Source organism: Mastacembelus armatus, chromosome 12, assembly GCF_900324485.2.
Source record: "Mastacembelus armatus chromosome 12, fMasArm1.2, whole genome shotgun sequence".
NCBI lineage: Eukaryota > Metazoa > Chordata > Actinopteri > Synbranchiformes > Mastacembelidae > Mastacembelus > Mastacembelus armatus.
Window position 1 is genome coordinate 6,646,106 of NC_046644.1, and position 17,420 is coordinate 6,663,525.

General features: G+C 38.8%; 1 protein-coding gene across 3 annotated transcripts in view; it reads right to left on the bottom strand.

Annotated features, from left to right (window-relative positions):
• LOC113124895 (probable flavin-containing monoamine oxidase A) overlaps window positions 1-16,601 on the bottom strand; it is a 33,586-nt gene extending 16,985 nt beyond the window's left edge. For all 3 annotated transcript variants that reach the window (XM_026298058.1, XM_026298060.1, XM_026298059.1), the window contains exons 1-8: window positions 16,183-16,601; window positions 15,993-16,080; window positions 14,865-15,045; window positions 14,150-14,264; window positions 11,205-11,362; window positions 10,159-10,248; window positions 8,103-8,187; window positions 627-727 (exon numbers count right to left, since the gene is read on the bottom strand). In XM_026298058.1, coding sequence (XP_026153843.1) covers window positions 627-727; window positions 8,103-8,187; window positions 10,159-10,248; window positions 11,205-11,362; window positions 14,150-14,264; window positions 14,865-15,045; window positions 15,993-16,080; window positions 16,183-16,300 — 936 coding nt within the window. In that variant the 5' untranslated portion in view covers window positions 16,301-16,601. The remainder of the gene's footprint in view (window positions 1-626; window positions 728-8,102; window positions 8,188-10,158; window positions 10,249-11,204; window positions 11,363-14,149; window positions 14,265-14,864; window positions 15,046-15,992; window positions 16,081-16,182) is intronic.
• Window positions 16,602-17,420: the final 819 nt, after the last annotated feature.

The window sequence follows — 17,420 nt, forward strand, 5'->3', positions numbered from 1 at the left end:
CCAGCTTGTTTTTGATGTTGGGTGGACTTTTAAAATGAACTTATGTTTGGGAAATCCATCATGTACAACATTGCTCAGAAGGGTTTCCTAGTTTGGCTTATACGATGTTACATTTTGGATGAAGATGCTAAGAAAGGTTAAAATTAGCTTTGGATATCTGACAATGAAGACAAAATTTAATTGTTGCCTCCCCGCATGCTTCCAAAACATCAGCAGAATTGTGACCAGAAATTAATTAGCAACAGGACCTGCAATTTCTGCAATTTGCAAGTGACAGTTTAATTGTAAAACCTGACACTGCACTGTTTGCTATATGCATTTAAACAGTATTTCAAATTGCTTGTGTCAAATGGGCCACTATATTGCAACTGTAAAGATAATAATTTAATCATTTAAGTATAAAGAACCTATAATCAAATTAAGTATACATCAGTCATTGATTTATGGAATCCTCCCCCTTGCAAATGCTGTTTTCTTTTCTATAGAAATTAAAACATGTCAAAAACACCCAGGAGTAAACATAAATGCTGCAACATTTTGGGAAGCAGAGACTGATTGTTTAAAATTAATGTGTGCATTTGTATCTGATGTGAATATATAGTCAGTTGTGTTTTGTCTTCACTCACCGTCTGGTAGGTAATAATGAATTTTATCATGTGGCCCACAGGCATGTTCTGGGTAAGAAATTCTCTCTGGCTGGGCAGTGCTGGCGCATACTGGATCTTTGCTGGTGGTGAAACAACAACAAACCATGAATCCCTTGGTTTTTGTTTTTTTTTTTAAGTTCTATTTAATATGTTTTCCCTGATCTCACCTGGTGTAGTTTACATATAACATTCAGTGACAAATCTTTGCACTATTGGAGACAGTGAAATTGGTGCCATAAATATACAAGAAGTGAAGAGAGATAGCACACTTGAGCTAATCCCTCTTTAAATTAGAACTGTTTTATCTTGAATCTCTGACTAGCATTAATAGCCTTGCTTAAAATAAATCCCAGTGACCAGATACTACTACTCTGGCTGTCTCTGTGCCCCTGCGCACTAATCACAGCACTTATATCTGTAAGAGCTCCATCTTACTGATGTCAGAGTAGTCAAGTAACTTCATCAGTACTGTTCGGGTAGTGTATGTTATGCATGCAGAGAAGCAAGACTACTCCTGTGCTTCTTCTGGCAAGTGAAGTGACATCTGGCCAAAAGCCAGGCTTTTAACAAATGAACCAGTGGAAGATGTGAAACATCATTTAGAAACTGTCAAGAGCTTGTCAGCATGCTCAAAATAATGCCCTTAATGCAAAACAAAATTGATGAGCCTGAAGCAGTAAAATTGAAAAACAGTGACATGATAAGTGGCTCCAAACTAATTTGACATGGTCACTTAGACGTTCAAATGACAGTACTGTACACATGACATAAGACCTGTCAAGTGGTGTCATATACATAATGTTATGTGTTTTGACACCAAAGCCCGTGAAGTTGATAGCAGGAAATGCCTTCTACTTCATTATTTGTCAGACAGATGTTAAATTGTTGAAGGCTAAATGAGACGTATTCTGACATCTTATTCTTTTGAACACTAAAGTGCTTTACAGCGGCAACACTGTCATCCAAATCTCATTCACGAATCTGCCGTGGCACTTTTGTTGAACTTCATTATAACTCAGTATACTGTTTAGGTCCAGATGACATCAATAAACAGGTTTAGTGGGTTGGCAGTTTATATAACTAAATAACACAAAATTAGGCACACAAGTCTGGCACTGTGTGCTCAGGCGATGACTAACTGATGAATAGAGACAGACAGAGTTTTGCAACAGCCATCAGCCATTTGCACCGGTAACAAAAAAAAAAAAAAAAAGACTCATCATACATTCTTTCTGGCATCCAGCAATTTCCAGACTTGCACTTTAAGCCAGTTCAATTTTGGCATCTTCTGAACAGGTGGCCTAGATTACAAACCTTATCCACTATAGAGGTTGGCATCTCTACAGTATAAATGCTGAAAATTCAATATACCTTCAAAGGGCACACACAAGCACACAAAGGATTACCAGTAGATACACACGACTTCATTTGATTCTGCTAACAAGAGAAAATAGAAAAATACCCTATAATTCAAGTTTCATTTGTTGATGGTGTTAAGAAGAAAGTACCATACTCATATTTCGATGTGCTAAAGGCCATTTTTGTCCTTACTATAAAAGATTACTATGTATTGTCTTGACAATTTGTACAGACGTGATGTGACTTTTCCCCCCTTAGGTAGACATCTGTGTTTTCTTTTTTGTCCAGTGGATTGTACATGCATATGTCCTTCATGATGAATAATTGATGATTCCATGACTCATCAAAAGTTAATTTTAATTCTTCTAATACTACAGTGTAAACTAAAGGTATTTTGCCAGCAATCTTCAAAGCAGCAGTACCATCATTTCCACCATGCTCAACTTACTTTGTGTTTTGTAGTAATTAGGAAATTAGGAAGATGCTGAACTAAGATTGTAAACAAGGTAAACATCAATCCTTTTAAACATCCGCATGTTTGCATTTTCATTCTGTGCATGTTAGCACACCAAAATTAGTGTTTAACTCAGAGCTGCTAAAATGAGTCTGAACTTATTAATTTCTTAGAGGTCCCACAGGGGTTTGCATTAACTTTAACCTGTAATAAATATCTTACTTTATTAGCAGTGTTAATAAAACATTTCTAGGAATACATTACACTTAGTTTAAAAGGTAATAAAGCTTTTTATTAGACATGCCAAACCATCTCTCCATTATATTTCCCTCATTCTACTGCAGAGTTTTTATTTTACTGGTTTCACACCTTTACCTTGTGTACCAAATAAATGCTTCACTTGAGCTTTACGGTGATTCTGAGGTCAATCAGGAGTGCTACAACCTCCCAGGCAGTCAAGAAAATGTCACCTCTTCACCCTGAAAACCTTATTGGTTGCTCTGATGTATGATTAGAATTATTGTCCTGCTGAATAATGAATTGTTGTCCAATTAATTTTGATCCATTGGGCTGAATCTGAGTACATAAAACACTCCTGCGTACCTCCACATTAAGCCTGCTGCTTCTTTCAGCAGAGATATCATTAACTAAAGCCTGTGTGCCAGTGCCACTGACAGATATACATGCCAGAGCCATAACAGAACCAGCAAGAAGTTGGAAATAAGTGGCCTGTTTTGGAACATGATCTGTTATTTTTTTTCCTCATTAGTCCTGAGAACTTTGTTGTTAGACTCTCCCAGTTTCTTTGTATATGTTTTTGTGAATTGCAGCATTGACTTTGTATTTTTTCAGCAGGGCTTTGGTTGTTGAACTGAATTCACAGAGGTTATGGAGTCTCGATGGTTGACAAGGAAACAGGTGGACCTACATCCTAGAGAGTCTCTTACCTTGTGCAATCACAAAGGCCTTTTAATTCACCTTGCAAATGACTTGTGTTCCTCAGCCTATCAGGTGGTTTTTCAATCCTCCTGTGGGCACCTGCCTTTTTATAGTATTCATTATTTTGTTTCACATTTATTGGGCTGAAACACAGTTGCACAGCATACTGAAGAACAAACCGTTCAACTACCAAATACTGTGTGGACCATATGTGAAGAATTGAATAGCCACTAATCAAAGGAGTACATTAGTTTTATTTAGAATTATATGAGCAACCTCTGATACCAATCAGTAAGGAGAACTGTTTGCGTTAATCTTTGCTTTATAGGTTAATCACAGAGAATAGAAAATAAAGGTTAAAAGACTTTCAACCAGAGTATGTATTCCTCCAATGAGGAATACTCATCAGACACCTTTTTGTATCATTTTGGAAAACAGTTGTAGAGCATCTTATGACTCCAGTTTTTCAGTGTTTTCATCTTCATCCTGTGTCTCTTAATCTCACTTTCTTCTTTTAAAATACTTTGGCATTTGATCCTCTCTCACTCCACTTTTGTGAATGCACTACTGGACAACACTGACTTCTCAATTTCCTATGTCACTGACTCGTGAGTCACATCTGTGGTAGCCCTCAGCAAAGGCCTTCAAAATTTCCATTACTTTCTCACTCAGAACTTTTAACTTAGCACACAGGCACTCTCAGCGTCTTTGACAGTCGGATGGATGAAGAAAGTGAAACATGAAAAGCCACTCAAATCAGAACACAACATCAAAGAGATGATGATTTGGAGATGCAGCTTCTGAATGGCAATTTATAAAAAGTGGTCCAAAGAAACAGTAAAACGTATGAAAGTAGATAAGGTATGACTAAAATTTTGTTCATGGCTGTGCCTGTGAATGCTGTGAAATTGGATCACCTTCTTCATTCTGAAAAGCCAACAGAGCAGTGCACAGTATATGATGCAACAGCCCATTGTGGAGAAGCTGTAATCACACACAACCTACAGCTAGGGGTTGGGCCGACATAATGTCCACATGAAAAGAGAAGAGGATTTTCACAGACTTAATGTTTCATGACCACAATGTGTCCAGGTTTTTATCAAAACAAAGATAAAAGATCTCCTTTAGCCATTTTCCTAGGCAGGTACTCATAAAGAGTATGATAAAAGTAAATAATGACAGATTGATACCATAAAAAAAAAAATCCACCTCTCACAATTATAGGTATCTAAGGCCATCATAAATAAGCACCACTACTCACTATCATTTAATCCAAATGTTAGAAATGGGGCCCTGCTTCTATGTTTACATTACATCACAGATCTTTTATTGAATTACGTTCATAGTCTCTTGACAGTTATTGAAATTGAAGGCTCGGGCGTAGCAGCAGGCACCCTCCCCCTCTACTCCACACACACACTGTATTTCCCAACATAATAAATTCTGTTGCTGGTCTTAACACTCATGAACAATAACCCTTTAAGCTGAAATTGTGCTCATCAGTTTAAAAATTCATTTAACTGTGGTTTAATATTGGATTGGTATTAAAAAGAATTACAATAAATAGAAGACGCATTTAATTTTTTATTACCCATTTAAATGTCTTGAGAAAGTATTTTCTTAATCTGATAATTAAAGTGATGCAATCCTACATGAATGCCAAAGTAAGACCTGTAGTGTTATACTGCATAGACCTGTGTTATGATGCAAATTTCACTCATGGACGTTGGACATGGCACTGCCCAGTTGTTTAGTTCATTTTTTGGGGTATGCACCAGGCAAACAACTTTCTGTAAGAGGCATGCCATCTTATAGTCTGGTTTCCAGCTCTTATATATCCATAGCTTCAGGAAAAGCCTGTCAAAGTGCTCTTCTCCAATGCTTTACTCCTCTAACATTTACATATGTTATTGAAAATAGTATACTGAATAGTTGGGATTGATGTTAATGTAGACACAAATGTTTAAGCAGGTAGACTTTTTTTATTATTTTTTTCTAAATAAGTAGAGCTAGAGACTGAGTTATTGGTCTATATTAGTGAGCACAGGTGCAACATATCGGTATGTTGGCTAACAAATGCAGTTGGCTACTGAAATGTTGCCATACAATTTCAACTTCCAGTTTCCCTTTCTGTGCATATCTCTGTCAAAATTCTTTGATAACAAAATGTTTCAAAAAATATGTTCTTAGAGGTTACTGTTGAAGATCATTTTCAGAGGGTATTAATTCTAGTCTGTCCTTTTGGGAATTGAACATTTTCCATGTTTACTATATTTAGCTGATCATTAACACTTGTTGTATTGCTCATCAGGAGAGACTCAAAATGCACACATAATTTCCACAGAGTTTAAACTCTGCAAGACAAAAATCACATTGCATTAGTTATCTTCACAATCACTGAGCTCTCATTTTAGTTTTAATCTCTAAATTATGCTCCAATAGTTTCATTCGCAGCACAGCGGTTACTGGCCTGGAATCCTGGCTCATACAGCGTTAGTTGGCAAATCCGTGCTAATGCACTGCTTACCTGTTTTCTACTAGTGTAAACAAGGCTAAAGACTAAACAGTGAGTGGCAGATGTAATAGTTTCCTCACCACTGCCTAAGCCTGCTGTCATTACAGCAGCTTCTCCTCCACGAGAAGATAGATGGGAACATCAGATACAGTGCTGCTTGACTGCCTGTCAAGTTCAGTTGCAATCAGATGAAATCCTCCTTTAGTCAAGTACAACTTTTGCAAGTCAAGAACTTTAGCATCACCCACCCAGAAGAAATACCCATATGCATGCCCACAAAGGCACACACAGAGACACACACACACACACACACACACACACACACACACACACACACACAGAGACACACACACACACACAGCCAGACAGTTAGCTTTGGCAGGGACTTCCTACTTGATAAAGAGAGACAGAAAAACACATTGAAACAAAATGTTAATTTAGCAAGTGCAGAGCTGTCTCTGTAACTATCACTGAATGTTAGAGTGTATGCCTAATTGCATTATATTCCAACTGCATGCTGTGAAAGCTTAATTAGGATTTCTTTGTTATGCAATCTCTGAATGAATGAATATATACAGTATATGGGAACCTATTTCTGTACCAACTAAAACATGCGCATACTTCAGTGACATTCAAAAGCTAACACATGGTCAAAATTCTCATTTCCAAGCTCATCATTTTCATGCACAGCGATATCATATGCAGTGAAACCAAACAGTTCATAAATCACTGAGATGAGCAAGAGAAGTTGTAACAAAAAAGAAAAAAAAAATATGATGGAACTCATTATAAAAGATGGATGGATCAATGAGAAGATAAATCCAGGAGCCATGAACAGGACAAATGTGAGATATTAGAGAACACACAACTCAGATCCAGCATATGTGCAGGTGTGTGTCTTTTCATGCCTAGCACCACATGGACCAAGAAAGTATTCATTTTTCAAGCAAATAGCCTAAGAATTAATTAGAGATGTTGAAAACAAACATCTGTAAAGAACTGCCAAAGATGAGATTATGAATACTAACACATGAATAATGCTTTACATTTCTTTGTCCAAGAGAAGTCTGGTATCATCTAGACTCATTATCAGCATTCCCAATGTCTCTGTTAAGCTCTGTCCCTCCCTCCCCCATTAACTGGAAAGCTGCTAAGATTTACCCACATCCAGAACATTAAAACGAGCCATGTCACACAGATGACTTCAAGCAGCAGTCTTCTCTTTAATTTATCCACATCCTTTTGGGGGAGGTGACATCTCAATCACTGGCCTGACTTTGGCTTTTGAGAGTCACTGTCAACCTCCCCACACTGATTTACAGCCAAAGTGTGGCACAGTGACACCCGAGCCAGAGCAATCCATGCTGCATAATTCAACACTGCTCCCAAACCTGTCTCATTAAGGATCCTGGCCATGGTCCATGGCTCTGAGATTGAGGCTTTGAGCGACAGATCTGTTGCCAGCTTAGTACAAACGGGCACAGGGCTAGAGTAAGCCTGAGCTTCAGTTTGGCCCATTTGAAACCTGACAGAACTAGCTTCAACTCCAGCCTCAACATAAACCGGCAGGGACTCCAGTCTTGGTACACACATGACAAGCACTGGACTGAACAAAAGAAAACAGTCTAATCCACAAGTCAACATTATTTTACCATGCAGTCCATTTTAAGTTGAAATGCAGGATTTCTATTTTATGCCCAGGAAAAATCCAAAATTAAAAGCAGAGTCAACATGGCATGTGTTAGTTGGTTCAGTTAAAACTTTCTGGGTCTTGTGAACAGCCAAAGAAAACACTTTTCTGCAGAGATCCATATTTTTTCCCCTCCTTGGGAGCTTGATTGCAGAGAGGTCAGTAATGACGCGTTTACCACTTTCAACTTCCCACTACCGATCACGATGAATGTCACATTAGCCCCCTGTGAAAGTTTTGGACTTAACTGTTGCTCTGGTTCCAAATCCAATTCAAGTAGCTTCTCAGCCCCAAAGCCTGACCTGAGACAGAATATACTTCAGCCAAAATAACTACCACACCCCAGAGTCAGAAAGATTTAGGAAAATCATAGATTTATCTGCATGGATGCACAGTTTGCCACGTTTGACAGACGTGATGAGAGAGGAGGATATGTGTCTTCTGCATCAGTGAGAATTCCATTTAGCGAGTCAACAGAGGTGGGAGACGCACACTGACCTGCCAAATGAGGGGGGCAGGTGACAATCACAGCTCTGCACAGCAGGGTGTCAGTAGCAGTCATCACCCTGGCCCACTCAGCATCCTGTTAAAACATATAAACAGAAACACAGCCTTATTTCATAAGCAAGTTGCACGTTTTACTTTTTTGGTATAGTAGAGCTTTTGCAAGTGAAACTGGCTAATACTTTATTCATTCAACCAAGTATGTCCTTGTATTTATTATTAAACTGTGCATATTTGAAAGTATATTGGCTAAACTATAATCTTTTTAGAACCACATTCTGCACGTCTGCATAATCTTAAGTGTATGCAGACATGTTTTATAAAAAAACTTCTAGCCTTTCAGAGACAGTTCATGGTGCGTGGCATTAATATCTATAGTGTACATATCTGGTCTGATTATTGTGTTAATGAAGGGAAATGTCTTCTAAAGAGAGATTTTTCGGCTGATAGTTTATCTTTTGTGTTTTGTGTACACCAATTCTGAGATTCTGGTAAGAAAAGGGATGTTGAAGTCTTTCATGCAATTATCATCATGAAGTAATTATTTCAGATAAATTAGATAAATTATGTTATAATGACAACATGCTCTACATTCATTCTGACTCACTGCAGACACTCTTGCCCTTATAATTGCAGAGCTCTTATGGTTTAGCTCTGTTCTCACAAGTATTTTCACTATACTTAAGCCTCTGGTGCTAATTAAAACTCACCCATCACAGAGTGCTTCTGTGCAACATAGAAACCTCCTGTCCTCTGTGACAACAGCTAGATATTTTTAGGTGCTGAAAATTAGGAATTTATTTTAGCTCTCTAGACTTCAAGATTTTTTTTAAACTTCCTGATATTTTCAAGGTATTTACGCAGTAAAGTCCCCTCTGTACTTAGTTTATATCTTCTGGCACCGCTGTAATGACCCTTAGAGCAGGGTTAAGTAGAGTAGAATAGAGTAAAGCAAAGTAGAGTAGAGTACAGATCTTTTCTGTTAAATCAAGGTCAGGGCTAAAAATTGAAAGTATCCAAGCTCACCAAAATGGAGTTTTGACAAGCCTTCTTCAATGTCTCAATGAGGCAAATTTGTTTATCTTCAGATCTTCATTTATAAGAAGAGGTTTGGTGATGGCTGGGGCCGCTCTGTGGGAACTCTGCATGTTCACCCTTTGTCTCTAGGTTTCCTCTGAGAGCTCCAGTTCATCTTAAGTGAAGTGAAAACTCCAAATTGCCTGTAGCTGTGAATATGAGTGTGAATGTGTTTATCTGTCAATATGTGTTACCTCTGTGACACACTGGAAAAATGTCAAGGGTGTACCATGCCTCTCACCCAGTGCTTGCCAGGATAGGCTATAGCTTCCTCTCACAGGGCACATAATAAGATGCTATAGAAAATCCGTCGTCGTCTTCTTTTTCTTCCTTTTCCCTTTTCCTTATTGCAGTTTACTCGGAGGACTGTAATTTTGAATTTTTCTCATCACTGGATCATCACCGCAGCTTATTTTCTGTTCATTTATTAGTTTTGTCCAAACAGCAATACAAAGATGATAACCTGAGATGTTTTAGCAATTTTCTTGAAAAAGCTGTGCTCATAAGGTTACATATCCCTGGCACAATTTGAACCCGAATGCCTTCCGTTTTAAAAAGTAATCATGCAGAAAACTTTTCTATGTAAGGAAAGTGGTCAGATAGTATCTTTAGTAATTGCAGTTGTCATTATGTTTTTAAAAAGGCAGACATGTTCTGCATGTTCAGCTATATTTTCCAAAGAAATGACCAATGTTTCTCAAAAAACAATTCCATATTTGATCCTATGACAACCAATGAACATCAAAAAATCTATAAACAGTAGACCTAAACAGTATATTGATGAAGAGCACAGGGTAAAGCTCTGCACCTTAGGGTGCTTGAAGCCTTGTTGGTCTCTCAGCTGTGGATAAGGAAGACAGTCAGGCGGAACAGACAGTGCCTTCACAGGAGACGGCCTGTTTCCCTACTGAGGAAGCTGTTATCTCTGTGTCGCGCCTCATCAATCCCTGAGTGAGCTGTTACTGTACTCTACCTGCCATATGGCCGTCACAGCAGAACCCAGCCGGACATTCTTCCACCCCACACGTTCTGCCAGACACTCTGAAAGCTGTTGGGTGCCTCCCTGTGGAGAGACAGATATTACAAGTCAAGGTGGGCTTAAACCTCATAGATATCCTTCCATGATGGGGAGAGTGCTTGGGGTTAAAGAATCGTTTCCACTGATTTACAAATGAGCAACCCCATAGGGGTGTCTAGTCAGCCGTGCAAGTAACAGTTACTGTGTAGTATATCTGCCAAGAATTTTATGCATCGATCTGAGACGTCTGCCTGCACCCCAGTAATAACTAAATCTTTTGTTTGTGATGCACAAGAAATAAGAAATGACATTTGAAGAGCTCATCAGCTACATCTTTTCTGGGCCCTGGTTATACTGCATAAACCACTGTGTTTTCAGAGGGAACAAATTTCTTCCAAAGATAGAAAATACAAAAAAAATCAGATAATATGTCAAATAAGGACCATTAAGAAAGTACTCTAAATGGAAGGTTACATTTTTGAGGAAGATCAGAGTGAAATAAATATTGTGGAGGAAAATCATACCTCTTGACTGTCATAATCTATGATTGATAAGAACAGGGGCAACAAGTGGAGGAAACGTGCCATGAGACTACAAAGGTGTTGTTGCTATTTTCTTTAAGCCATTGTTTGTCCCTTAATCTTCACAGTCTTTTATGGCCTTTACCCTTTTACCTTCTACCACTGTGAGGTTCAGAAACAACAACACAAAAATACAACAGTATGGAACCATAACTTTCATGCTAAGGGAGCACACAGAAAATAGAAAAATCCAATACAAGAGCACATCTCAAAGTGTTTAAATGGTCCCAGTCAATGACACTTTGAGAACAGAAAAAGGCAGGGTGTCTGTTGGGGCATGGCTTGAATGAGATGTGTAGACTGTGCTGGATGCCAGGTTTTATTAAAGAAATCAAAGAAGTTAAAGAAATGTGGTCCCCATTTTTGTGCAAGCATTCAGGTCAACCATATGTGGTCTAGGGAAGAATATGAGCTGTGTACCTTTATCTTTAGCTCCTGAGCAGAACCTGGAGTGCTCTCCAGAAGTGGCAGCATTCCCCCAGCTGCTGCAGCATACATGAGAAAGAACAGGAAGGACATCTGGGATGGCTCCATGCCAAAGACAGATCTGCTACACAATCCAATCTCCTCTTTTAATTCTGGAAGAAGGGGATGAATGAATACACGCTGTGGCTCTCACACCCTGTGCAATAACAGTGTACTGCAAAGTTGTAAACCATCACAGCAAACCACTCTACAGTGTATTGTCAAAAAACAGCCATTTGTTTTTTCTAACTGAGATCTAAAATTGTTAGCCAGTGAATAAGCCCCAGACAGGGTATAGTTAACAGGCACCTGATTAGAGTAATGATTATTTCAGTAATCATGTCAAATATATCTTTTTAGTCTGCTGTAATCTACAACGTATTGTTTGACTGTGCATAAATTTTAGGCATGAAGAACAATACAAAATTGTTTATACACACTAGCAGAGTGGCAGTGACCATCCACTTAGAGCCACACTGAAATATTTCAACTGATTTTGCATGGACTATAATCAAATTAGGTACAGATATCACCAGAAACGGTTAGATATAATATAGTAAACCTTCTTCTTCTTCTTCCATTTATCAAAGAGTCAAACACATTTCTATTTCTCTTTTTCAGTGCAGATCGCAGCGTCACAGGCTCCATCAGGGTGCAGGAGTGTTGATGGCAACACTAAGACAAGTGATTTTGAGTCAAAACACTAACATCAAGCACATGTTGATACCATTCAGTGTGCCTTACACTTATAAAAGATATAATTTATCAAGCATCTCAGAATACAAATCACTCCAAACTGATTAGTATTGCTTTGCAGAGTAGAAGCATTTTATCATCTACATCTGGTGCAGTGGTTACCATTGTCTCCTCACAATAGCACACATAAACAATAGATATTGGTTGGGTGGGTGATTGCATATGCACAATGAACACTGACCAGGTTTAGTTTGTGATTTCTTTCTTCATTCTAGCAAGACCAAGAAAAGTCTTTCTTCAGCTTTGTGTTTTCCAGTTTTGATGTGTTGGACGTCCATGTCAGCAGTTTTGAGTCTGAGGTTACTTCAGGCTGTCCAGCCTTTCTCAGTATTTCTCTATGAATATGCAGGCATAAGTGGCCCTTCTCCTCTCTTCTCCTGAAGTCAATGATCTCCTTTCCTTTAAGGGTGTTAAGGAGCAAGTTGTTGTCCTTACACCACCTGGCCAGATGTCCCACATTGTACCTACAGGCTGTCTTTTCTTTGTCTGAAATCCATTCAACTATTGTGGTGTTGTCATCAAATTTGATTATTGACTTGGTGGTAGAGGCTGCATGCATGAATAAAGTATGAATAAAGAGTGTGAACTTGGAATTGGCAAGAAACAAGCTCAGAATCATGGGTTTGTATGATGCTGTATGCCACTGGGCCATTTTGCTTCCCCCACTTTTGTTCTCTCCCTCTTCCTTCTTCACACTTCACTGGTGGAGTGACAGCAGTTCTGATGGACATTGGTGTCCCAGACGATCTTCATAGAAAAAGGAGAAAGCTGATTCGCTGCGTGATCACTGACATCATGTTAGTTACAGTATCTGCATTGCGTTATTTTCTGTTATCGCTTTTTGCTTTTATACACAGAGCATTCACTTGAAGTGGAGCTGATGTCAGCTTTTCGGTGTTCTCACTTTCTAAAACTACACATCTTAACTGTCGCAAAAAACTACAACGCATTTCTGTAATGTCTACTTTTGGGTCTAACTTCATGTCATATTTGCAGGATTTCTTCTCTCTGAAAGTGAGAGTAGGAGGTTTCATATATAAAGTGCTGTGCTATTCTAAAGTAGGTGTTTTTCATTCCTAATGTAAGTTTCAGTGAGATCTCTAGGAATGATGAAATCCACTTGTCATTTATAAAAAGATGCTTCAGAGTGTGCCTAGAAATCATCAGTTTTTTTTTCAGGGTCAAAGTAATGCAGTATCTGTGCGTGGTTCTCCAGCTGCACAAGTCCAGAGAGGAAGTCATTTCAGAGTCATCAACACAGCACAGAAAGTCACTGGCTGCTCCGGAACACCTTTACAGTTCCCGTTGTCTCAAGAAGGCCCAGAACATTCTCAGAGACCCATGCCACGCTGGTTATTTTGTTTTTGAACTGCTGTCCTCAGGCAGATGTTTCAAATCACTGAAAAAACAGACTAACAGACTCAAGAACAGCTTCTATGCAAAACACTGAACACTGGAAATATTTCACATACGCGTGCAATAGTTACTTCATTTGCAACATGCAGAATGTGTGCTGTCCTGTGTGAGTGATGGTGTGATGAAAGTCAAAGTGACTTAGCTGGTCAAGTATGGTGACCCATACTCAGAATTTGTGCTCTGCTATTTAACCACACACAGCAAGTGAACACACCATGCGCACACACCCGGGGCAGTGGGCAGCCAATGCTGCGGCACCCGGGGAGCAGTTGGGGGGTCCGGTGCCTTGCTCAAGGGTCTCACCTCAGTCGTGGTATTGAAGGTTCGCTATGTTTCCCCTGAGACTCGAAGCTGCAACTTTCAGGTTACAAGTCCGACTCCCTATCCATTAGGCCACGTCTGCCCCAGCATATATGATGTTTTAGTACTTTACTATGTTTATTTACTAGTTTATTTTATTTTTATTTATATTACACCTTAGGACTGCTTTTTTTTTTAATTTCTCTGTACCCTGTTGTACAATGACAATAAAGACATCCTTGATAATAATTTGTACACATGGGTACATGTGTGCAGTATATTGGCCATATATACTGATTAGATTTCATTTGTATATATAGGCCTACTGTCTTTACTAGCAGGCCGAGACCAACACAAAATAGAAGAAACACAACATGCACTTGAGGAAGACACAGAGGGTGAAATTAAAAGCTACTCTCAACTCTGACCTGCAGTCCAAGCATGTTGCTCAGTGTATGTGTGCAGGGTCATACTATCCAAGTCCATAGCGCTGGGAGTCTTTGAAGGGTCCTGGACACATACTGTGGCACACAATCTGTCAATCTGAGTGAAAAGTACAAGTATTACCACAACACACCCACACATAAGGAGGTACCGCTGTGAGCCAAAAGCATCCAATTGATACAGATAATAACAAAAGAATAGTTGGAGGCTGTCAAATATGATTCTACCAGTGCATTTCCCTTACATTTTTACTTCCCATTGTTAAGCTAACCATTTATCGTGAAGAAAAAAAATGAGTGGTACCTCGTGTACATGTACTTTTGTTGTATCGATTTAAAAGCAATCTGTCTTCTAAATGTAAAATACTTTTACCGCATCTGTTTTGAACTTCAGACTACCAGCATGATAAGGATATAGGACAATAAAATTGGTTGTAACAATATATGATTGCAAAATCTGAACTCTGAAGAAACAGTGCTGTATATCTCCTGATATATATGCTGGTTATCATCTCATTCTAGGTGCACATGTCTGCGAGTCTGCCAGAAATTAATTAAACCACTTTGTACATTTGTCCTCTGAGACTTGTGGTTATTTAGCTGATCCTTATCAGACAATCCTAACTATGTGGGAGGACAGGTCTGATTCAACATCGGAGCATGAAGTATAGAATAATGTCTTGCTAGTTGGTTATCTCACCTTCCACATGAACTGAGTGAGGTCCATTAGCACCAGTGGGGATAAAGCAGGGATACTGGTTCTGTATGTGCGGACTTTGGCATTTGGCCCGCCCATGTGGTACACCTTCTTGCCAGTATTGAATTGTGGGAACGTCTCTAAGCCCAGCTCTTTTATGAGTTCCAAGATGTATGTTTGGGTGCTGAAAGAGAAAAGAGGCAGTTTTTTTTTAGATTTATGATGCTTATGCTTGCAGTGTTTCAGGAACTGCTGTAGGGCTATTATGCTTGTAGATTCATTATAAATGCATTTATTGTGAGAAGATTAGTGGGTTTGAGAATACAAAAGTGCTGTAGTGGACCCTTGAAAACAACCAGAAAAATCTTAGAAAACTTATAAAATGTGAACACAAAGCACCCGAGGGCTCTGTCTGTAAATGAAACTGTCATTGCCATGCTTTTGACCACTGTCCTTTTCCATTTAAACTATTCTCCGGCTGACACTTGAATAGAGGCTATAGACGACAAGCCACGGAGCTCCTGAATTTAAATATGAGAGTTATTTTGATAGATTTAAAATGACCTTTCAAAGACACTCCAGTCTGATGGAGCCTGAGGTGATCTACCAGGAAGAACGAGATAAAGTGTCCAAATCCAGGTGTAAAAAATGTATAAAAACTTATCCAAAGACATTTTTCATTGTTGCTGAAGGGAGTTGAATTAAGTAGCATATTATTGTAAATGCAGAGATTTCTTTTTTTTTTTTTTAATACATGTCTAAAAACCTGTTTTTAATCTCTCATGGGGTATTGATTTGATTGGTAAAATTGCAATTGAGTTAAAAACAAACTATATAATTAAAAAATAAAAAGTGAAGGGGTCTCTGTATCTGTGACTCATTAGAAATGTTTTGGAGCAGTTTTATGTATCTTGTGAACCTTGTTTCCTCATGAATCAACAATTATGAAGAACCTTTCCTATATTTTTAAAATCCAAAATCCTCAGCGTCTTTCTTCACAGTGTGTGACCGCCAGTGGTCCAGCCAGTCCTCTCACATCTGGTTGCCAGGTTTAACTCAGGTCTCTACTGCTGCTGCTCGTTGTTGCAGATATCTGTCCATTGTGCTTCTGTCATTTTTGATCAGCTTTACCTTGCTACCCACTGCCCTCCAAAGTCCCAGCAATCAACGCCACTGGCTGCTGGTATTTCAGTGGTCACCGTGCGACCTCCCACCCGACCTGCGCATCCAACAACATTTAGTTATAGCAATACCCTTTTTTTCTTTTAAAATAAAACAATCCAGTAGTAAATCATGAATGTTTGCTTTCAGTGTTACAAACCTTTTCCTTCCACAACTACTATTCTCAGACTGGGATCTCTTTTTCTGAGCAAATGAGCTGCACTCAGTCCAGACAGGCCAGCACCAACAACAATCACGTCCCATATTTCCGCGGTCATAGCCACGTTCAGGCTGTTGAGTCAGTGTTTCAAGTGTGCTGAAAAACTGCAAGTCAACTTGTCTTCCCGTCTTCCCTGTGGCAGCTGGGCTGCTTTCACAACAGTGACCTTTGGAGCTCTGAACTCCCGATCTACTTGGCAGATACCCCCTTAGGCTGGGCACAGACTAGACGGTTTAAAAACCTTAAATGATTTTAAGAACGTGGGACACCACAGACATAAGGACAGTTTCAGCCGAGTTTTAACATTAAAATCTTTGGATTCAACCAGACTGGGAGACCACGGACTTGGCGAGTGTAATGTGGCGATTCCACAGGCACGAGATTTCACAAACACTCGCGGGATCAAACGTGACTTTGTGACACACACCGTTTCATTTTCGGCTCTATTGTAGTAACGTTATGTCATGCACAACACATTAAGAAGACACTCATGTTGTTGCCATAATTTAACGAGCATGCTCATTTTTTGCGAGTTGTCTTATTTTTACGATCGTAATTGAAGTGGGAGTAACTTACAGAGGTTAAACTACTTCTATGTGGTAAATTTCATGTGTTTGCGTGGATATGTCTAACATTTATATTAAAGTGACTTTAATATAGAAAAACTCTTGTTGAAACCTTTTGCAAACTTTTTTATTTTTCACTGAAACATGATGGTGTACTGAACAAACTCCTAACCTGAAATAATATAGCTGGTACTGGTAGCTATAAAAAGTTGTTCTTAGTAATGTTCAAATAAAGCTCTTTTAATACTGTTTGATTGAAATACTGTGTGTGTGTGTGTGTGTGTGTTATCAGGATGAATAACATTAGATAAACGTCCATTATGATGTTTCTCATTATTGTTTTATGTTCCTAACTAAATAGACACTAAGACAGATAAAAAACCAAAAAGAAGAGAGGAAATTGGAGAAACAAAGACAGCCTGGACAGAGCAGTAATCAAAAAGAGAGAAAGCTCAGAGAAAAAAGAAAGGGACAAATCAATAAAAGAAGAATAGTAGTTGTGATATGTGTTTGTGTGTGTGCTGTGGTCAAGGTGGTAATTTTAAAAACTGGATGTAGAAAGTGTGTGGACTCAGTAAAGGTAAATATACTTAGCTGTTCCTGTGGTAAATG